At 42.6% G+C, this 23761-nt stretch overlaps 1 protein-coding gene across 4 annotated transcripts; it reads left to right on the forward strand.

Moving 5' to 3' along the window:
* Nucleotides 1-505: 505 nt before the first annotated feature.
* Nucleotides 506-22448, forward strand: TFAP2A (transcription factor AP-2 alpha). 4 transcript variants are annotated; one of them, XM_048839825.2, is made up of 7 exons: nucleotides 506-605; nucleotides 9117-9551; nucleotides 12568-12619; nucleotides 14986-15217; nucleotides 16586-16704; nucleotides 18818-18959; nucleotides 20760-22448. In XM_048839825.2, the coding sequence occupies exons 1-7, from the start codon at nucleotides 573-575 to the stop codon at nucleotides 21046-21048; spliced, it is 1302 nt and encodes a 433-aa protein (XP_048695782.1). In that variant the 5' UTR covers nucleotides 506-572; the 3' UTR covers nucleotides 21049-22448. The 4 variants fall into 4 exon arrangements, with proteins under 4 accessions (XP_048695782.1, XP_048695780.1, XP_048695779.1 ...); XM_048839823.2 differs by lacking the exon at nucleotides 506-605 and adding an exon at nucleotides 4307-4616; XM_048839822.2 differs by lacking the exon at nucleotides 506-605 and adding an exon at nucleotides 6255-7049.
* Nucleotides 22449-23761: the final 1313 nt, after the last annotated feature.

Here is a 23761-nt window from a genome sequence, read left to right on the forward strand (position 1 = left end):
TGACGCTGGGTTTGAACAGCGTCCAGTCCCCCCTTGTTAGCTCCCTATCAAGTAGACGACCACACGTTAAGATGAGCAAAGATTTCTCTCTGGGGGTCCCGTTACCGTCTCCATCTCTCAATCTTTGGCTTCAAATCAGTCCCGAGGGAATCCGGTGCATCCCCCCCTTCAGTCAAAGGCAACCCCGACGCTCCGCCAGCGAACAGCAGAAGGAGCTCCCACCAAGGTCCCTGCTCCCTGCGGGATTGCTGACCCGTGGACATCGGGAAGGCTCTCTCTCTCGAGAGAGAGAGAGAGAAAGAAAAGCGGGGAGCGGGTGATAAGATTGCCCTGGCTGCTGTAAATCCATCATTTACCCGGAGAGGTTGGGAGCTTTTGAAAAGAGCTGACGGAGTGAATTCCTAGGCCAGTGCGCAGGCGCCGGCAGGTAGCACCCAGCTCTTTATGACCAGGTGAGAGAGTCGTGTTGCAGGTAAAAGGAAGATTTGCCTAAAGAGATCACGGGGAAGCAGCGGACGGATCACTCAGTCCATGACCAGCAGGGACTTTGTGTTCGGGAGCCCGCGGCCAGAATGTCAATTCTTGCAAAAATGGGAGACTGGCAGGTAATGCAATCTCCCTTTTCTTGTGTGCCGGGGTGGGGATGGTTATGGAACTAGAGATCTAGCCCAGAAAGGTGAGACTATCAGCCCTTGGGGGAGCTTAGGATCCCTGCCACAGAGGAGAAAAACACCCCAGGTCCAGTTATTTGTGGATCGGTGATGAATGTTCTTTCACCGGGAGGCCCCAGTTCAACAGGTGGGAAATCTCCGCGATCCAGTGACTTTTCCAAGGAAATTCCCAGGTACATGGGAATGATGCAAGAGAAGTAATTGGCGTTTAAAAGCCCTTGGCTTTAGTGATTTCATGATCTCAGCTCCCTAAGGTGACTGAATTTGCCCCCAGGTTTGTCGAATGGACATGTGTACCTGTAAGTTATCCAGTTTCTGCAAGTAACTCTTTCCGTAGACGTTGATGTTTCCAGGCATACTTAAAGTATGATCATACTTAGCTCTTAAGAGCGTTTCATTTGTGGGATCTCTATATATAACTTAGCCAAAGTGGTGGCTGCTCTGCAGACTTTATGGAACAGGTTTGGAGGATGCGGGAATGGTCACTTGTAAGAGTTTTTAAAAATCACAGGATAGGTGCTGTCGCTACAGTCTGATCGGACGGGCAGCAGCGTGTCGCTAGGATGCAGCCCATATTGTCTGGATAACGAGTTTAATTTCTTTTCAATCTATGTGTCTTCATCGAACGACTCTTCTCTTTTAGTCAGGGCCCTTGGATGACTAGATGAAATCGTTCAGTTAGATTATTTTGTTTTTAAAATGGGTAAAACAGAGGGAAACTCACACAGGTGGCATCACGGCAGACTTCTACAGCCTCTTGCAAATCATGATTGCCTTCTAATAGCATAGCCACAATCCGGCTGTGAAATATAATATTTAAACATGGCGCTCTTATATCACAGAAAACTGCTCTTTTTGGGTAACCGTATTATAATATAGGAGACAATATGGTTATTTCCTTTTCTTACCTTTTTTTAAACAATATATTTAAGTCGCAATCACTGATTGATTGATTGATTGATTATAGCAGTAGCAGGTTGTTTTGAAGGAAATAGAGTTTACTTTGTACACGGTAGGTTATTGCATTTTTACCTTCCGGGTCTAGTACAAGTGATCAAAAAAGAAGGATTTTTTTGAATTAAGCAAACTCTAATACAATAGTATTTTTGGTTTATCTTGCTTTAAATCTCTTACTGTTTTTTCTTTACGTTCAGACCTAACTTTGTGGCCACCTAAATAAACATAATTTAAGATTTGCTTAAGCGATGTGTTACTGTGCATAAATCCACTTCCACCATTCAGCAAAATGTATAAAAGAATTAGCAAGTGAGGGCAAGACAATAGTTCTTAAGCTAGAGACTGGGGGGAGAAATACCCCCACTGTTATTCAAGCAATGTAGTGGTGACCATTTTTGTAACTATACACTTAATTCAGATCAGTGATCAGAAATTAGTGTAATGGAATATTGAATAGTGAATTAGTGTAATGGAATATTAAAACAGCGTTTTAAGAGACCACTCACGTGCTTACATAAAGGTAGAGCTGGTAGATCTGCTGTTATTACAGTGGGCTGGAGTCTCTTGAAATGCTCCGGGTTCTAGCACACCTGACATTATGATTTCGAAACCTGCCCTTATTGCAAATCCAGAGGCAATAAGAAACCTCGGCCCTGTTTCATCTGATACCGAACGCTGAAAACTCGTAGTTGTAAATGTGGCCTTGCAGGCTGGGAACTGCTCTGCCCCTGGTCGGTGAATATATCAGGCTGCCTGCATTGTCCGGTTTCTCCAGATCACCTAATTAAGCACAACAGGCCTCGACTGTTGCAACCCCACCAAAAATGGTAATGCAGCTCGTCTATTGATCTGCCTTTAGAGTGATCTTCCACGCCCGTTATCATCTGGGAGCGAAGCTGTGCTCTGATGGTTGGATCCTCAGCGTACACATTCACATTCAATTAGCTGAGCTGTCATGGTAATGACGTTTATACAGACCTGGCCCGACTGACTCCAGAGCATGGCTCTGGCACAAGGTGGGTCCTTTCAGGAGTCCCCTCTTTTTGCATAAACTATAGAGACTCATCTGCCAGCTCCATGTGAAGCTTAACAGGAGTAAAACAACAGTTTACTCTCATGGCACTTGAAGACAAAGGGGGAGTTCAAAAGAACATCGAGGGGGGAAAGAATTGGAGAGAAACGAGATACGCCTACGACATTTCGGGGGGCAGAAACAAACCAACCCAAATGTCCGCAGCCTTCATTGCTCACGCAAAAGGTGTAGGTATGTAGGTCTGACATTGCTCTGGGTTGGCCCTGCAGCGGGCCCTTCATCTCCCAGAGATGACCGTGGGGTTTCGCCTGGAGATTCAGGGGAGCATATTTATCCTCCAGCTGGGTAAATCCTTCCTTGAAGATGAGAGCTTGCTGTGTGGAAGGCTGCACAGACCTGTAGAGTCAGCCAGCTGTAGTGCTACGAAAGAAATAAGCGTGTCTAGTTAGAAATCGGGCCTTACATTGCCCTGCCTTCACCCACACACCCCCACAAAAAAACCCCGTGCCCTTCGCCAGCCTCAGATAACCCCCAATTGGTTCAAAAACATAATTCTCCAGCGAAATGTGGGAAATGGCTCCCAAGCCTCAGCCTCTTCAAGAGCGCATAGCTGTGTGCCTGGCTGAGGGGCCGAGACCGTGAAAGTGCCAGCTGTCCAGACACAGTCAGCGGTCGGGTTGAAAGTGTCACGGGGACGTTTAGAAGTCGATGTGGTTAAAAAGACTTTCGGGGTTTTCAAAGGCAATGCAAGGTACTGCCCAAGAACCCGATTGGAATGAACGCTGGGGGTAAGTGAGGTCGCGGCGTTTCGGAGTTGCGGAACAGATCAAAGAAGCACATGGGTGGAAGGTGCCTGTCTAAACCTGGGGAGGCATGGGCAGCCCGGTGAGCCACCAGAGAGTGACTCAGCATTCGTAACATTACCGAATAATAAAGAACTCGTCACTGGTTTCATTCATGATGGGAATCTTGTCCCCATCACGGGGGAGGGAATTGGTCAGAGTTAGTTCTCTCTGGTCATTTTGCTGGATACTGTTAAGCTAAAAAACTCTCCACCTAAGAAACAACAAAGTTTGATTCGTCCTTATGCCAAATAGCTTGCAAAAGAGTTTCTGGCTGCAAATGTGTTTGCATCATACTTTGGATAATGTTTTGGATCTTCGGTTTTATTTTATTTTTTTTAAAGAACTGTAGTTATGCAATAGAAAGCATCACCCCAGCAGAACAAAACAGTTTACAAAAGAAAAAGGCTTACAAAGAAAAAAAAAGACGGAGGAAAACAAAAGCCACCGTGTTAGTGGAATAACCTCGTTAGACAAAGATGCTAATTTATTTTCTCCTCGCTTTGACTTTGGTTTATTTAAACCAGTAAAGTCTTTATGTGCAGGTAGGATGGGGGTTGCTCAGGCTAATCAATTACCCCCCACCCCCATCTCCAGTATGAAAATCGAGTAGTGGGTGCTTCTTTGATTTCTCTCTGTACTTTTCTCCACGCCGGAAGCCAAGAGGCAAAAGCAGCAGCAGCGGTAACAACAACTGGGGCGGGGGAGGGGCGCGGGGAGAGAGAGCGCAATGTACACTTGCCCAAATCTAGGCTCTCATATTCTCCCCCTCCAAAAGAACTCAGTTGTTTGGATAAAGCCTTTTGCTTGGGGGTACTTTATACCTGTGTCCACTGTTGCAGGTTGTTGTGCTGGAGAGCAATTGGACTATTGTTGCTATGCTAATGAGGCGATTAGGCTGTTGGTAAAGAGCTGGAAAAGGGAAAAGTTTCTACCATTAGAGGGAGATCTCAGAGCGCTCACAGGAGCTCTGCAAACACTCCACCAGCCGCACTCTGCATACCAGAGAGGCTCCACTTTAGTGAAAGACAGGGAGAAACAAATCCGCTCTCGCGCCAATCCATGAAAATGCTTTGGAAACTGACGGATAATATCAAATATGAGGAATGTGAGGTAAGCGCTTCCCTGGGCTGGGGGCAGCCGACGGGCCCAGCAGCTGTGAATGGGACCGTGCAGCATCCATCGATCCGTGAATTTCGTTTAGGAAACTTCTGCTTCTTCGCCAGTCTTCTTTGCAGCCTTACAGTTGGAAACAATGGCATTGGGCTAGGGAGCCTTTAACCAGGAACTTTGGGGCTGTTGGAAAATCGCTTTTGTCAGAAGTATATGAAAAAAAAGCAGACTGGAGAATATAATAGCATCTGTAGCTAGATCATGTATGTAGTACCTAGAATGATTCCATCCCTCAATATGGAGGGATGAATGGATGAATGGAAAGGCAAAGAGAAAAAGAGGAAATAGTTATTTTCACACGAGAGATGCCAGAGGGATCCCAAACATTTGCGAAAGACTGATGCTTAAAATGATATTTTGGGTGTAAGGGCTAGTTAGGAAAACTGAGTTGTGCAATGATCAAGAGTCAGTGGATGAACTAAAATCAAACCTTTTTGAACGTACACCCAGTCTTATTAATTGGCTAGCTTTTGAGTCTATTATTTTAACAACTTTTAACATAAAATCCGCCTGATTATTTTTTTTTTTACTTTGAGCGACTCAATATGCACGTCTGTGGAGAGAGAAAGAGGTGTAGTGATAGATACAAAAATATTCCGAACAAATCGACAGAATGAAACCGACAAATGCTATTTTTAAACGTTTCGCCAAAGTTGCTGTATGCAGTGCATCTAAGCAGAGTCATAAAGAGCGCTGCTGCTTTTAAAACATATTTTGGTTGTACTCTATGCGAGAATGTACACATCGAAACCCTAATCTGGTCTTTCAAGGTACATATCTTGGGTCTTTCATTTCCCTCAGAATCCGCTGACTTCTTTTTGTAATGCTGTAAATAGAAAGGAACCGGCGAATCACTAGACCCGAAGATTACTGAAATAAATATGTTTCAGTGTGGGGCTGATAATTGGGGGGTGATTCTGTCTACAGATGACAAATTGAATAGACTGGGTGCGGTGCTAGCTTGTCTTCGCTGGGAATCCAAAACTAGCTTTATATGAATGATGCATCAGGGTTTCCCCTCCCCGCCCCCCAAAAATATTTCTCCACTGGTTTAGGAGGAAAACAATTCCTCTTCACCCTGGATCGGTGTGTAACTGTGCGCGTGTGGGTGTGGATTTGGTTGTAAGTATCTTTTGTTGCCTTGTGCTATTGTGACTTTGCACGGAGGTGCTAAATCCAGGTACGGATCCACGAGCCCTGGTGTGTTACTTTCGGTGTTTTCTTCCAGAGGAAATAGCGGTGCAGTCTGGTGTCTTTCTCTGGCTTGGAAACAGGAGTTTTAGGTGTCCTTGCAGGGCAGTAATTAAGATTTTCGTACTCGCTCTGGGCAGACTGGTATTCGACCCAGGGAGTGTGAATAGGATCTTTTCAAAATAACAACAACAGTAACAATACATGGGTGACACACGTTCTCCTGAGACGTTACAGCCGCACTGTGTGTGACAAGAGGCGAGAGCATCCGCTCACCGGGTGGCAGAGAAACGGGTAGCTACTTTCCCTGTGGCAGCGTGCCGCGGAGACCTGGTGATGCACGTTTCGGCGCAGGATTAAAGCTTTATTTGGTTAGGTGCGTGCACGGGTTTGTAGGAACATGCAAGGAGGCAAGGCGCCGGTTGTTATGATAACCCCGCAGTCCGCCAGCAGCAGCGGCAGCCGCTCGGGAAAGTGGAGCAGGCATGTCATCTTTTAGGGAGTTGCTGTTTGGGAGTTGCACAGCCAGTCCGACGGGTTGTGCCGGGGCCGGGAGCCCCAGCTTGCCAGGGCCGGGAGTCGCCTCCCTTTCCGTCCCCCCGACCGCAACACCGCCTGTCCCCGATCCTCCCAACGGGAGGGGAAGCGCATCGGATGCACTTTGGGGCTCCCCGGCTCCCCTCGCCCGGCTCCAGCCGGCACCAGAGCGGGGCTAGGAGGAGAAGGGGGCGAGACAAAGTTTCCCAGCTCGCTTCCGGGACTCCTGGGCAGGACGCGACTGGGGCTGAGCCCCGGCGCCTCTCTCCTGCCTGATTCCTCGCGGGGATCAAGCGGGGGCTGAACGGCGAAGAGGGGATCACAGGTAGACGGGGAGGCGGCGGCGGCGCTGCAGCCCGGGGCCCCGGTCAAGCCCCTCTCCGCGGCTCTCGCTCGGGCTCTCGCGGCGGGCTGGGTTGGGGCCGTCGAACCACCATGGAGGTGCGGCTCGGCGAGGCGCAGCAGGCGGCGGCGGCGGCGGGAGAGCAGCTTGGCCCCGCGGATCAGCCCCAGCTGAAAGGCGGTGGCGGCGGAGACTGCAGCAAAGGGCCCGAGAGCGGCTCGGGCACCAAGAGAGGAGCAGGCGCCCAGCAGCTGCTGTCCCTGGCATTTGAGGCAGCAGGGTACTCGCAGCAGCCGCCCGAGGTGTGCCCCGCTCTTTACTGCGGACTTGGGGGGCCCCTCTCCTAACCTCTGTCTCTTCCTCCCTCTCTTTCCCATTCCCCCTCTCCCTTTCTCTCCTCCCTTCCCCACTCTCCTCTTTCCTCCCCCCCGTCTCACTCCGTTTCCCACCCTCTCCCTCTCCCTGCATCTCTTTCTCTTTCACTTTTGCGTGCCCTGCAACCTTTTAAAATGTTGCCCCTTTCCTGTGATTCGTCAGACGCAGCAGCATGTCCCCTCTCTCTCCCTCTCTCTCCCTTTTTGTCTCTCTCTCTCTCTCTCCCTCTCTCTCCTCCATCCCTGATTAGATACACTGATTCTTCATTCAATGGACGTCATTTAGAACAGACTCTGCCTTGAGTTGCTTCCTCGCTTCACGCTCGATTTCCAGCCATTCTTCCCTTATTAAGTATTCGTGTAATATTAATAGTCATGAATATCTGCTATTAGGAGTCTCAAGGAAGGGAGCAGAGCTCTGTTATTAGGAGCTCAAGTGGAGCAGCAGCTAAGTCAAAGAAGGAGAAAAGAGAGAGAGGGAGGAGGAAAAAAGGATTAAGAAACAAACACACACAAAAAACTTTGAATTCTAAAATCAAGACAGGATAGAGATCGCCTTTTCAACATCAAATGAAGGGCATCAGGAATTTGTTCAAGTTCTGATGGATTATAGCAGAGCTTCCTCGATGCACGAGAAGCCTTGGCGTTGTGGTCTTGTAGTCATAGTGTAGAGCTGGGCTTCTACCACTTCTCCTTTTTTTTTGTGTGCGAGAGTGTGTGTGGGGGTGCACATTGGGGCACTTTTCTCTGATTTTTCTACCCTGACTTGCTATCCCAGGCTCTTCGCAGATGTTAGTACACAGTTTTTCAGCTATGGTGAGTTGTTTCAGCATTATATCTTAGGGGTTTTTTGCCTTATTGTTGTTGTCGATGATGATGTTGGTACTTTGGATTTTACACCCAGGTTTCCTACGAGGACATTTCTGCCCCCACCCCCCTCCAAGTCAATCTTTTACCTTTTTTTCCTGGCTGCCTCAAGTGAACTACAAAAGGCTTGTTTACACCATATCCGCCTTTATTTCTTCACTTTCCCACTGGTAATTGGGCTATAGTCAGTATTTCTTCTTTTCTCCTTTTTCGAGATAATAACCTCATGTGCTATACAATCTATGTCATGTAATGATAGCTCTCTTATCTCTCCTCTCCTCTTTGGGGGCTCTTCATTTATCTTAGACATACCTATGGGCTTTTATTTGGTAACCCTTCCCCCCAGTTCCAATTATAAAAGGACAAAATGCGCATTCATTTTATTTTTGTTTATATTTATCCAGCTGTGTGTCTTAAGATGTTCTACCTTTTCATTATTTATGCAGTATTTTATCTCCTTCGGTTTGCTTTCCACCTCAATTAAATATTTTTCATTTAAATTGTATCCTGTAGCATAAATCTCTAGAAAGCAGCGCGTATCTATTGAATGGGGGTGAAAAGGCATATCGTAATATCGTGTTTAAACATTTGTGAAACTTGTAATTTAAACGATTGCTTTATCTCAAGCATTTTAGACACACTCCCATGTTTAATCGTAATAAAATGGCAGTGCTCTTTGAGTATCTCTTTTTCTTAGATACATTAAAGATAATCTAAACAATAATATTGTTTTAGTTCTGTTTAAAGCCAGCAGAATACATTTTGGTACTGGTGAGGTTGATTTTTTCTTTTTTAAGAACAACGTCCATTTAAAAACAAATCTTTTAAAAGAAATGTTTCATACTCCAGTGTAAGAATACGAATTCTGGGCAGTATCTATTGTAAATACATACTGCATTTCCACTGGGATGGGTTGTTTTTTTAAAAAAAATCTTTTTAGTTTTGTTGCCACAATGTAAAGAGAAAAGTCACAGACAGGAAAATCTCCAGGTCTGCTTTTCTCTGCTGGGCAGCAAATGAATTGCAAATCTTGCTTGATCGTTGGATGGGTGAAATTTACAAACCAATTTTACTGTAAACAGTTTGATTTTATCTTTTCTTTTCTTCTCTTCTCTTCTTCCCCCTCAGGATCGTCACGATGGCACCAGCAATGGGACAGCCCGGTTACCCCAGTTGGGGTCTGTAGGTCAATCTCCCTACACCAGCGCCCCTCCACTCTCCCACACCCCCAATGCTGACTTTCAGCCCCCATACTTCCCTCCTCCTTACCAGCCCATTTACCCCCAGTCTCAAGATCCTTATTCCCACGTTAATGACCCCTATAGCCTGAATCCCCTCCATGCCCAACCTCAACCCCAGCATCCAGGATGGCCAGGACAGAGACAAAGCCAGGAGGCTGGGCTCTTACACACACACCGGGGGTTACCCCATCAGCTATCCGGCCTGGACCCTCGTAGGGATTACCGGCGGCATGAGGATCTACTGCATGGACCCCATGGGCTCAGCTCAGGACTAGGAGACATTCCTATCCATTCGATACCTCATGCTATAGAAGATGTACCGGTAAGGAGGATGCATACGGTCTATGTTATTCACCCACAACTACAATTTCATGACCGAGTGTGTGCCTTTTCTCAGCAGAAATTATAGTTGCCCAAGGCAGTGTGTAAGGAGTGGTAAGGCTTTTGTCACACCAAAGAATTCAACCTAAACAGCAGCAAAACCAAAAATGCCAAGGCTCCCACCTAGAACAATAGGTTCCTGCAGCTATACCCACACCTCCTCTGCCTTAACAGTGTCCACTAAAATAGAAATAAATCAAATTAGTGTCATCATTAGCAATATCTTTCATTTTCAAAGACAATAAGCTGTTACCATAGGAAGAATATTTAATCCCGCCATTGGGCCTTGCATTTGGGATTGCTCACTGCCTTGGGGAAAAAACATTAGTCTGAAATGCAAGAGCTCATTAAATGCCCTCCCAGCCAAAGATTTAAAAAAAAAAAAAAAAGTGGAAGAAAGTGGCCTAAGAAGAAAAATCAGTTCTTACTGATTATGGAATTGGCATATGGTACAATGACGTCTCAAGTTGTAAGAGGATACATCCAGATTCTCTACTCTAAAGGAATTATGTGACAAATCAGAGAGGAGGTATATTAAAATGCTGCCTTATTCTTTTAGCTGGAGTGCTAAGGGATGACCTCATAAATCATTAGCAATAGGTTATCAAATTCTATCCAGACCTCCTACACCCTATATTAAATTAAATGTTTGGAGACTATTGGATAATACATTATTTTTGGTCTAATTCTGTTATCAATAAATACAGTTTAAAATGATTTCTAATTAAGCATGACATTAGCACATTGGCTATTTCCAGTGCAAGATGGCTATTGTTCATTTGCAAGTACTCTAGTAGTGCCATGTGATCTAAAGAATTTGTTTCTGATCAAAGTTCATATTTCTAGTTTTCTCCCTGCAAAAAAGATTTAGAACTTGCCAATAAATTTATTAAAGTTCATGGAGCTCCCGCTAAGAGGCTAAAGCCGCTTCAGTTATAGGGGAAGGAGGAGGGGAATTGTGGTATCTGGATGTGATTTTTGCTAAAATGCCATCCCAAATTACAGGATCAAATATTACAACAATATATCCGTTGACAGTTTAATGAGTACAGTTTCGTGTTGCAAGATGGACTTACCTATTTTTTGGTCATTTTGAAACCTTTTGTAAATTATACCTGGGGAAATAATGAATTTATTACAGCTCTCTTCTGGCTAAATTAACCACAGAAAATTGCTGCTTATGTTTAGCAGTTTTGCAATAAACGCATACATTTCCCCAAGTGGAGGCTTTAGTAAGCAAATTAGATCAGTTGAAAACAGATCGATTCTTTTAACTTGAAATAAAACGTCATGAAGGCAATATTTAGAAGAAACTAATTTGTTGACTGCCAGGTTATAGTTACTGTAGAAACATGACCTAAAATATTTCTCTAAATCCTCCCTTCCTGCTATTGTACTTTGTTAAAGTGGACGGTCTTGGAGACCCCTTTTTACAGATATTTTAAGTGCATATCATTTTATTAGTCTTTCAAGCACCTATGAATTCTTATCACTGCTATACTTCGTGAAAGCCATCTGGTGTAAAACGTTAAACTAGTCCAGTCATTTTTTTCCTGTAAAACTGAAACAGCAGGATGTATGAGCAAATAAAATAAAATAAATAAGAGAATGTATCTTCTGAGAGTATTATTCAGTTAGGCAAAACAAAACGTTCTTTTAAAGGAATTTGGGTCAGGAAAAAGGTCATTCTGAATTCTCCCGTTGCTGCAACAGTTAACCTTTAATAAAAATCACTGCTAAATATTTAAGAAAATCCAGTAGATGGTGCAAATTATTTAATCATAAATATCTCTGTGGGATTTTAAATTTAATAGTCCTCGCTGTATGGGATATGTGTAGAAATAACACAAATAAAAGTATTATGCCACACTACATTTACTTTATGGGTTTAGGGTGCATGCATAAAGGGATCATATTTCCCCATATAGTTAAAACACAAGAACTGCAGCAGTAGTCATTTCTGAACATTTCTCAATTTAATTATACTTAAATCCAGAAGCACTTTAGGCAAGTTACAAATGAGAGCATTGAGTATAATAAAACCTGTAATAAAGCAACTTAGTACCATCCACCCGGAATCATTGAGATCAGGCACAATTAACAGGAGCATAAATCCAAGACAGAATGGAAAATGTTAGAATCAGTATTATTGTTGGACAAAGACTAGAGAAGGAAGTAATAGTTTTTTAAATGGTAATGCCTGTGTTTTGTAACGATTGCGAAATCTTCTATCTCAGCAGCACTGGTGTTAATTTGTAAACACAGCCAGACATTATATTGCCTGTCAGTTTTTGAATTAGAAAACATGATTTCATTTTACTTTCTAATCACGTTTTGACTCCGGCACATAAAATCCATCTGCAAAAGAAACAACAAAACCTGCTAGTGGACAATAGTAAAGCAATCGGCTCTTCATTCTGTTTTCATAGCACTTTCCCGATCTTCATTTCAAGCAGTGATTCTCCCCCGCCTCCCCGCCTGTTTTCCACAGTGAAAGTGTGCTAATACTTTGCCTCCTTCTCGCATCCCCTCCCTTAAAATGTTTCCAAATGATTTCCAGTGCTCCCCCCCCAGTTATTTCTCCGCTAGCTTCCATTGTGCTTTCCTCTGCCCTCGCGGCAGTAGGCAGAGGAGCAACACTTCGATTGCTGTTATAACAGGGATTCTTTTTAAAGAGTTGAGGTACAAAACTAAACGGTGACTTGGATTCCAGGGTCACAATTGCACTTTGCGGCAACTCCAGGTGTTTTTATTTCGAAGGAGAGGAAAGAGGGGGAGGAATCCTAAAGCTTTCTTTAATTTGGAAATGCCAAAATCCCAATAAACGGAAATCAGATGTTTACATATAAATTGTAGGGAAGAGAAAAAATAATTGATAACACACACAGCCTTCCTGACATTCGTTTCCCTTTGTTATGATTATACATTTACCTCCCTATGTATTTCTTTTGTTGCAGCATGTAGAAGACCCGGGTATTAACATCCCAGATCAAACTGTAATTAAGAAAGGTAAGCCATTTCCTTTAGCATTCCAAGCATGTCCTCACAAGCTGGGTACTACTGAAGAGAGAACTTGCTAAGCTTCCCCCCACCCCCTTTTTTTTCTTTCAAATATAATTTATTAAAGGGTTGTGAATGGAAAATAAAATAGATCATCAGTGTTGAAAGCAGCCTTCATTTAGTAGTACGGTTTGCAGTTTTTACAAGAAAATGTTGCAATGTTAGCTCAGATTCAGTGTTTTAGTTCATTGTAATGCATTTCACTTTTGTAATTAGACCAATTAATCCAACTGTGTGGCATTATTTATCCATGTTGAGAATTTGGGGTTTCTGGAATGGTAAGAAATGTTTTCCATATATATATATATATATATATATATTTTTTTACATGATGATGAGTAAAAATGGTAGATGGCTTTGTAGAAAAGGTGTTAGGTTCTTTAGTCTGATCATTGTGAAGGTTGTTTAGACGTGGGTCTTTAGGAGTGGTTGTGAAAATGGTTCCTAACTGTGTAAAAGATATGTTGTGCTTTCATTAAAATCTGGTTTCCCATCTTCCTTCAAATGACCCTAAGGATTATGAAAATATTGTTCAAGGTAGTTTTTGGTTCTTGATGAAAAGTGATTGGTTTGCATTTGGATTCTGTTTAGTGAGCTGTTGTTGGAGTAAAACTCATTGAGTTGAATGCTTAGCTATTATTCGCTCTGAGCAATAGCATGCTTATATTTTGTTGGCAAGGTAATCATATTTGGGTATTCTATGCACCACCAGAGGATGATGCTATATAAAGCGGTTCTCCTTTCTTATTCTAATCAGTATACAGTAAGCTAGTTTAAAGTTTCATTTTTCTATCTGTGAAGCCTTTGTCACGTCAAATTAGATGTGCAAGGGATAAATCTTAAGAGATGCTCTTTCCAAGTCGACATGATAATTGGCTCTTTTATTAGTAATCTCAAGAGTTCGTTTAACTCCTATTGTCTCTATTAGCCTCCCCAGAGCTATTAATGTCACAAGTGATCTATCCAAAACCTAGAGCCCCCCCATAGGTTTGGACTATCCCCACTAAAGTAAAGATGTAGGGGGGAAAGTAGCACACATGAGGAGAGAGAAAGAGAGTAAACATTTATAATGTACCCCTGTGGAACTTGAATGCAACCTAAATTCCATGCAAAATAATCTGGACATGTTTCAGTTGTGCTTAGTAATGCTGGCTACTGCAAGGGCTCAGTAGCTTTTTGGTGGCCCTGAATTTATTCCAACAATGGCCTGAACCCGACTGCCTGGGGGTGGGGAATATAGGATGATTTTTATTTTTGGTAGCTATGTAGTTAAACACACAAGGTTTCTGGGCAGATGTATGCATTCACAGGGAAGATGCTGTAATTTGCTCTTCAGTGTTTCTTTTACTGGCGAACACTGCACAGGCGTTTCAGAATATATTCATTTTTCCTCTGACACACTGAAAACATGGTAGCACAAGTTAAGGCACACAGTCCTCACTCTCTTTTGCAGTTATCCGTATCGAAATACATACATCAGTTTAGCATTTTGTACTATATTAATATGCAGAGGGCTGCTTTTTGAAACCGCCTGTGAATTGCCCTCTTCCCAGTTTTAAAATATTCGGCTTGATGTGACACCACTTTTAGAGGGGCCTGCCTATTAAAAACTAAAAACAGACACTTGCTTGTGCGGCTGGCTCATACCAACTTGCTTCTAAGGCCTAGCTTATTTCAGGAGAAAGCAAATGTACCCCTTGATTATTAGACTGGGTCTAGATTTTGTAAGTGGTATTTTTACCGGGGGGGGGGGTGGCTTCCAGATACCAAACATACAACTGACTAGTCCTTAAATATGCGTGTGAATCCATGTATTCATTATTGCCCGCATTTAAGGGCAAACGGAGACCTTGGCAATTGGGTTTGGCTAAAGTGGGTCGCCTCCCAGCCCACGGGGTGGGGGTGGGGGGTGGGAGAGGCAGCTTCACAGCGGCTTTAGTAACCCGGACGGGGGGCTCTTCTCCGTAACCAGAGCCCGGCAGGGGAGCCCCAGCGGCAGCGCGCAGACGCTGCACTGACAGCAGCTACTCGCTGGGTCTTTTCTCCCCTCGGGCTCGCTTGAGTCCGAAACAGCGCCGGTCCCCCCGCCCGCCTTCCCCTCACCCCCTCTTCTTCCCCAGCCCTCCCTCCCCCACCTCTCCCTGCCGCCCGCTCCCCACCCCGGCGCTGCCTCATCCCCGTCCTGCGCCGTCCCTCCCGCGCTCCTCCGCCGGCTGCGCCCCGCTCGCACGTGGCGCGGAGGCCGGCTGGGGGCTGCCGCGGCGCTGCGGGGCCCTAACGCCGCTCTCCCCACCCCCCTCCCTTGTCCGCTGCAGGCCCCGTGTCCCTCTCCAAGTCTAACAGCAACGCCGTCTCCGCCATCCCCATCAACAAGGACGCGCTCTTCGGCGGGGTGGTGAACCCCAACGAGGTCTTCTGCTCCGTGCCGGGCCGCCTCTCGCTGCTCAGCTCCACCTCCAAGTACAAGGTCACGGTGGCGGAAGTGCAGAGACGCCTCTCCCCGCCCGAGTGCCTCAACGCCTCCCTGCTGGGCGGGGTGCTCCGGAGGTGAGGGGAGGAGGGAGCCGACGGGGCGGGGCCGGGAGGGACAGGAGGGGAGGGGAGAGAGGAGACAAATCCCCCCCCCCTCCGCCCCCCAGCGCGGCCGGGCCGGGCCGGGCCGGCCTCTGCTCGCTGTCCGCAGTCAGCCCCCGGAGCTTGCGCCAGGGCCCTGGCGACATCCCGGCAGGGCTGCAGCCGCGGTCCCTACCCCCCCCGCCCCCCAGACACTTGCCGGCAGGTCCCATGCAGCATGCCCCAGCCCGCCACTGCAAGCCGTGCAACGCCGCCCCGCCGCCTCCAAGCCCTCGCCCCTTCGCACCCACCCGGCCACGCGGGCAACAGCTGCGGCACCGCGAGGCGAGGCGAGGCGAGGCGAGGCCACCGCTCCTCAGCATCATCACATGAGGTCACTGCAACCATAGCAACCCAGGCCAGTCTACAACTGCACTAATGCAGCGCCACGAAATGATGTCGCCGCCACCAAACCCTTTCTGTCGAAGGCTGCTGCTTGCTGTGGCAGGATGCTGCAAAGGGGAATAGTTTGCTTTAAAGGGACGCTTGGATCCTTGGCGGTAATCGTTTTTGTGTGTGTTGTAATACACAAAGGATGCGGGAGATACCCTCCTCTCCCCCAGTCTTCCCCTCCCCTCCCCCCCATGAGAAATTTGGTATAGTGATTTTTCAAAAAGTTTGGGTTCTATATTCAAAGGATGCAACCACTCATTGGTGATTTCCTTTCTGTCTTTCTTAGTTACCTAGGGGTTATAATCTAATCCACACAATTAAAGATCACTTGAGTAGGGAATAAAATCCAGAATTAATTAATAGGAAGCTTCATTTAAACAATTTATCTTAACCTGTCTCTGTTGAAAATAGTAGATAGGTATTTATAACTTAACCTATTTGCTGAATACAGTGAAGTTCTATAATGGTAACATAAGTTTTTGACCTTTTAGATTAGTCTGCTAAATAATGCATTAGATATTGCAAATAAATCTACTTTAGCAAAGTTCCCATTAGGGGTAGTAATGTGTCAAGAGCTCTAAAATGATTATGGCTTTGGCCAAACAGATCTTGTAATACCCCTGTGCTAGTATATGAATTGATTTGGTAGGTTAGAAAACATTTTAACTATAAAACCACTCAAAATTAAAAAATAATGACCAAAAATATATCCTTGTCAGTTAATTTTGTATTCAGCTTTGCTTTAATTGCCTGTTCTTCATTCTTAGCTTTTCCCGGCATAAAACTTTCCTAAATGTCCCTTCATCATCAACATTATTTTCTAATACATTTTGGGAGGTTTTAAAAGGAACTGAAATATGACCTGGTGCAGATTAGTCATATTCTAAGTGGTTTTTATGTGTGAAACAGGGCGAAGTCTAAAAATGGAGGGAGATCTTTGAGAGAAAAACTGGACAAAATAGGATTAAACCTGCCAGCCGGGAGACGTAAAGCTGCTAATGTCACCCTGCTCACATCACTAGTGGAGGGTAAGTGACTCAAATATTGGAAAGGGTTCATTTTTTGCCTAATAGGATAAATCCCCAATTTTTTCAGACCTGTGTTCCTTGTTTGAAGGAGGTTATTTTGTCTAATCTTCATGCTTGGGAAAAATGTTAATTCTGTAACTGTGTCTTTTATGTTAACCTGAAATGTTTTTAAATATCTCTTGCATATTTAGCATTGCCATATATATTCACACACACACACTCAGGGTGCTATCTGCATTCTTATTCAAGTGAATTATCCGGCTGTAGTGAATTGACTTCAGTGAGAGAAAGTATGGGCCTATAGAAATTTCCTCTCTGAATAAGGACTTCAGGATCAGGCCCATAAGTATTACTTATGTGAGTGAAAGCTACAGGATTCAGCCAAAGGTTCAATCCCCTCATTCCATCCTCCGTCTACCACTGAGGACGAAGCAATTTTAAATTTAAAGAACTGCAGCTACTCAAAGTTAAGTCTCTTCTCCACCATAAACAACATAACAGTAAATCATTTAAGTTATTCTGACATCTGAGAAATGCGAGACCATTGCTTCCTGAATTAATTTGGGAATCCTTGACCTAAGTCACGATTTAACAGTGTCCTGAAAGCCTCAAAGTTGTACTCTTTCCCCTACCCACATTTCTTTTTTCTTTTGGTTCTCATTTTCAGAACATATGCTCGTTTTATTACACCGTGCTTCCCTGTTTTACTCTTAGATGAAAAGGTGCAACTTCTTTAAGCCTTCAGACTTCATGTGCTTTAATATTTCTAATGTGGAAAGCTGAAAGAGGTGCAATCACTTGGTTAAAATGGTTACTTTGTCACAGACGCTTACAAAAAAATTAATCCGGGTCAGTCTAAAATATCTTTCCTCCTCTCCAGTTTTGTTTTTGACATTCCTTTACACTGATTTTGATTGAGTCTGTAGAGTGCTTTTAAGGATGCTTAAGTTAGCTTAAATTTGGTTGTGCTGGAGGGATTTTATAGCTTTATTCTTTTTTGCTTTGTATCATAAGAGATGAAGTAAAAACATATAAAATTGCCAGACTTGATTTTTAATACAATAGTATCACTTTGGTTATTAAGTCCATTATATTTTACTGCTGAGTAAGTCTTTCTGATCTAAAATGGCTTTACAATTGCACCAGCACTCTAGTGTAAGAAAAATAAAAAACAAGAGAACTTGCAAAAAGTCTAGATTTGATGGATGCTAATATTATTTGTGATGTTAATGAAGATGGAGAGTATTTTACAGTCATCTATTGTTCTATTTGGTCTTCACATACGAGGGCTTTAAGGAATTATTAAAAAAAATAAGAACTAATGGGTTGATTTTTCAGATAAACTGGTAATGGTGGCTAATTTTTTTGGATGATAGTATAAAAATTGTTTGGGCTTTGAGTCCCGTGGTGATGAGGCAGTTTCTAGAGTACTGTTATTGTTTATGATCCACTCCATTTTATGGAAACAAGCTCACTGGACTGAGGCTTTGAAGCTCTAATTGGCGCATGCGTTCTTCCGGAGCTGGAGCTAATGGCAGGAAGCCCTGCAGTAAAAAACAACTGGTTCAGGAAATTAAAACCAAAGATTTTCAAATCAACAAAACAGACAGACTCAGTGGAATGACCCTAAAATTCTCATGGTTAATCGTTTGGGGGGAACAGATAATTATATGCGATCAAGTTAAATTTTAAACACTTAGCTGTTTAATGCATTGTATTTAGAAGAGCTCTAGGAGTAATTATGATCAGTACTAATCATTTATATATTGTAAAAGAACATATATATAATGTCAAGGCAAGTATATATTTCCAAAGAAAATAGTTAAAAATGAAATATATACTGTGTGTATCTGTTTACTGAGCGAGAGATTTAAACTTACAAATACATACACATGATTTCACTTCTAACTCTTTTCTTGGACATATATATTTGCTTTGACCTAGATTACAGCAAAGAAAATTAATAAAATGAGGATATCTGTAATTTGCACACTAGGCAGTACACTTTAAGAGAGAGTCTAAGTGCAATACTGTATAGCTTTTGCTAATCTACTTTGCCCTATGTGCTGTGTATATTGATTCGATGTGCATTTCTCCTCACCCCCCTTTCCAGGAGAAGCAGTACATCTAGCTAGAGATTTTGGGTATGTCTGTGAGACAGAATTTCCTGCCAAAGCAGTTGCTGAATTTCTCAACCGACAACATTCCGATCCAAACGAGCAAGTCACAAGAAAAAACATGCTTCTAGCTACAAAGTAAGACATTTACCTTTCTGTTGTGTTGCTGAGTTGTAAAGAAAAGCACAGGTTTTGGGGCTTTTGTTTTTGTTTGTTTTGTTTTTTGCCATGCAGTAAATGGCTAATGATTTTGCAAATTGTAAGACTGTGAATATGCATTCATAGTATATATTACAGCAAAAAGTATATAACCAGCTTTATTTTCTAAAGTGAGTTTATGCAGATTTTCTTGAAAGCAGGTTGTGAAATCTTGGATGGATGTTTATTTAAAGAAAAACAATAATTCCTTAAAGGAAAACATTTGCTGGGCCTTTATCAATTTAGACACTAGGGGAAGGTTTCCTACTGACAGTAAAATAAAACTGGCACATTAAACTGATTTCAATTCATTAAATCTTTTTTTCTAAGCAGCTCTGTTACTTAGTGAATATAGGGATATTACAAATATATTTTAAATGACAATCTGTATGCAGTTAAAATGCGAGTGGAGTTTATCATTGGTGGGGCTGTCTAGGCTTCCAGGTGGTGTGTGAAAAGAAAATGATTGTTTTGATATGTTTGCTGGAAATTAAAAGGGTTGTTTAGTAGCCCTTAATTACCAATGGAGATGTCACTAAAGGGCACAGTGCCAGAGGGCACAGGCAGAGGATGGGAGCCAGTTTATGGCTGGAAGACATTAACAGAGGTTTTAGAATACAAACTGTTTCAAAACACCTCTAATCTCTGCTATAAGGTATTATTTTCTCAACAATTTGTGCAGTGATTGTGATATAACATATAACTTATGCACAACGTCCATATAGCCCTGTATCCTTCCTTTCCACCTCCATGAAAGGAAGTTTCTGGTCCCAGCCAGTGTCACCCTGGCCTTTGTGGAGAAAGTCTCATTTAAACTATATATATATATATATATATATATATACACACACACAATAAATTTTTTTAAGAGCCTAATTTAAATCCTTAACTTCACCTCTCTGGCCCGTACCCAGTAAACCTTGGCTTTCCTCCTGCCACAGCCATTGTCTAGCTTTGTGGAGAAGAGAATAAGTCTCTCCTATTTCAAAAACAGGATCTTCCACAAGGCAAATAAATACCTGAGCCACCTTCTCAGTATTACTCACCGTATATCCTGTTCCGTATTGCAGAGATACTCTAAGCTGCTTATTGATAATGTGCCAAAATATAACATTGGAGGAGGGACATAGAAATATTGTGATGACCTGCATAGGATTGAAATGTTTGTGGTGTTAGTGTATGTGTGTGCGGGAGAGTGATTCGTGATGTGTTTGAAATGTTTGGTGCCTTTTGGGTGTGTTTGTGAGTGAGTTTTTATATGAGAGGTGGAGGATACATGAGAGAGTGTGAGTGACTGAGAGAAATGTGTGTATTTGTGTGTGTGTGTGAGCAAAATGTGTGCATGAGTGTGAAAGAGAAATTTCTCCGTGTGTGTGTTGGAGAGAGACAGTGTGTCAAAAAAGTAGCATGTGTGTGTTGTGAAAGAGAGAAGCGTGTGTGTATGTGTGTGAAAGAGAGAAATGTTTGTGGGCATCTGTGAGTGGGAGAGGTGGCAAGGGAGATGAAAGAGAGATATGCTTGTCTGTGTGCCAGGGTGAGTGAGAGATATGTGTATATGTATTTGTGTGTGAGAGAGAGACAGCGTTTGTGTGTGTGACTCAGAGAGAGGCTGTGTGTACAGGGGGAACAGTCCCCTTAATCTGAAGGCTTGTGTAATCTAGCAGGAAGACTGCACTGGCTTCGCTGCTGACAACAATGGTTCATATCTCTCTCTCTCTCACTGCTCCATTTGTACTGCAGACAGATCTGTAAAGAGTTCACCGACCTGCTGGCTCAGGACCGATCTCCCCTGGGGAACTCTCGGCCCAACCCTATCCTGGAGCCGGGCATCCAGAGCTGCCTGACCCACTTCAACCTCATCTCTCATGGATTTGGCAGCCCTGCGGTGTGCGCCGCCGTTACCGCCCTGCAGAACTATCTCACCGAGGCGCTCAAGGCCATGGACAAAATGTACCTCAGCAACAACCCCAACAACCACACAGACAACAGCACCAAAAGTGGCGACAAAGAGGAGAAGCACCGAAAGTGAGGATTTCCCCCCTTCCTGCATCCATCCATCCATCCATCCATCCCCCTCCTAGCTCCCTCCCTCCCTCTCCAATCACCCCAGGCTACAGGAACAAAATCAATGCCCTTCTGCCCAGCCTGTTCTCTAACTCTGCAGGACTATGCTGTCCTTCCTCCCTTCCAGCCTTCAGCACTTCATATGCTCCCAGTTACTTCCCCACACCTCCTTACCCCGGTTTGGAGCCTGAGAGAACAGAAATGGGCGATGGAGCCAGCAAAGAAAAAAGTTCTGTCTGAGTTTGTGAACTTTTTTTTTAAAAAAAAAAAAAAGCAAAAAGAGGAAAAAAATAAAAAAACCAAAACAAACAAAAAGAAAAGTAACTTTTTTCTAAAAATATATAAAAAGAAATAAAAACAAATTAATAAATAATACTAAAATATAAATCTATGAGCTTCATCGGACTGAATCATCAACTCCCCTTGCATAAACTTCAGTTAAGATTGTAGCCATATTAAAAAAAAACAAAACAAAAACAAACCTAAAGAAAAACAAAAGGCAAAAAGGTTTGATGACATTTTATCAGTATTGTGAATAAACTTGAACACAAAAAACACGCAATTCCATGTCATGTCTTCAGTTGTAGAACTTTTTCCTGTCCAAGGTAAAGTGACCAACTTGAACTTTCTATTGCGACACGATTCACAGTTATTATATAAGGGAATCAGTGTTTATGTATGTATATATTTATTTATGTGTAATTTAATGGGAACTGTAAATATGGTGAGTCTGTTTTAAGCCTTTTTTTATTTATCTGGTGATCTTGTTTACCTCTTGTTTAGTGGGTTTTAAATCTTCCCTTCTTAGTTCATCATGTGGTTCATGGTACTTATTTAGAAATCAGAGGTTTTTTTGTTTTGTTTTGTTTTTCTCTGGGATTCATCATTTTTTAGCCCTCTTGTAGCATGTTAAAGGCGACAATGAAGCAGCTGAACAAAGAAAAGAAAATTGAATTTTTATATATAATTAGTATTACATTTAGTTTCTCATTGAAAAAGAAAAAAAAAATAAAGTGATGTTGGATCCAGGCAAGATTTTTAAACGTTAGTGGTTTTACAACTATTACGTGTTGTGGAAAAATAAAAGTTCATTTTCACCTACTGTCCTCCTGAAAGTATCATCAGAGCAATAAATTAATATTGTCTTTTAGATCAAGGTTTAGTTTTTCTTTTCTTTGCCCTCCCCCCCCACCCCCCCCCAAGAACTTCAAATATTTGGGACCACCTGGTATCCTGTATTTCCACTGGCCATATTGGAAGCAGTTATAGTTGTATTGTATTGAGTTGTGCTGGCAGTAGTTTCCATGCCTGTCAATGTATCATAGTCCTTTGTTGCCCAGATAAATAAATATTTGATACGCTTTATGTCGATTTTTTTATTCAGTGGCTGTCTTTACCCAGGTGTATTTTTGTTCTTGGCAGTATTTTTTATTCAGGATGGTTACAGTAATTGAGTTTACCTCTCCCTTGACAATTGCTCTTTGCAATAAGCAGCTGAACCCATTGTTTCCCTCAAGTATAATAAAAACTTACTTTCAGCTTGGAGTTCAGAGCAGGGTATCATTTAGATATTCCACTGAGTCTGTATTCAGACAAATGACACAATAAAACACAATGTATTCTTTTGGATAAAAAATTGTCTGTACCAGTAAAGAAATGACACGCTATCTTTTCTTTACCCAAAACATAATTTTATTAAAAAAAATAAAGTTTTATTTTATTTATGTTGACCCTCTAGGTTTTTATTTGTGTTTTAATGATATATATATACACTGCACAAAATTATATATATATATATATATATATATATTCTGTACAAACATATATATAATTTTGTACAGGATGAAAAATATGTTATCATTTGTCTCAAGAAGACCATTTTAAAAACTAAAATGTTAACCCATCAGAACCAAGGAAATACTGAAAATTAATTGCTGTGCAATGTGGTTCTATTAACACATAGATTTGAATAATAGTAATGATGACATTGCTACATAGTCTTTGGCAAGTAAACCTATCTAAAGATTTCTGGACTGTAGTTAAGTCTTGAGGAAGGCAAATGATTTCAAATTAATCACAATGTTTTGTGTTTTAGTGGAACACACTGGTTGACCTCTGCTGAGATGGCCAATGTCGGTTTACAGAGAGCTGAAATCCTAACCTTAAGATTCAACCTTCTTCTGCCCCCACCCCCAGCTCTTTTTAAAAAGAGAAATTTGCTAAAAACTTTTTTACAAAATGTTAAAACATGTACAAATCGTAGGTCTGTTTTAATAAATCAGTGAGAGAATTTTTGCTTTCAACTTGTTTTGTCCAGCCCAAACAGAGAAGTCAGAATCTCTTGCATTATATTATGTGACAAGAAGGATTGTTAATATAGCTTATATTGTGAAGGTGCCTTTAAAGAGATTTTGCATTCTAAGTGATGCTGATGTTTTGGGGTTTGTTTTTTTCCTCAGACAGAAATGGAGGAGGTTAACTGTGAGGTGTTTACAATGAATCTTCAACGAGAATTAACATTTGCTCACATAGTTTGACGTTTGATAGGGCTGGTGAAGCAAAGCATTAGATAAAGCCCAAGATGTTTCATTTTGCTTTGGTAATCTACTTCTGGAAGGCAGCGTAAAATCAATCTTGCCAAGCAGAAGAGAGTTGGTGGAGTCTAAATTCTATTTTCA

This window comes from Caretta caretta, chromosome 2, assembly GCF_965140235.1.
Source record: "Caretta caretta isolate rCarCar2 chromosome 2, rCarCar1.hap1, whole genome shotgun sequence".
NCBI lineage: Eukaryota > Metazoa > Chordata > Testudines > Cheloniidae > Caretta > Caretta caretta.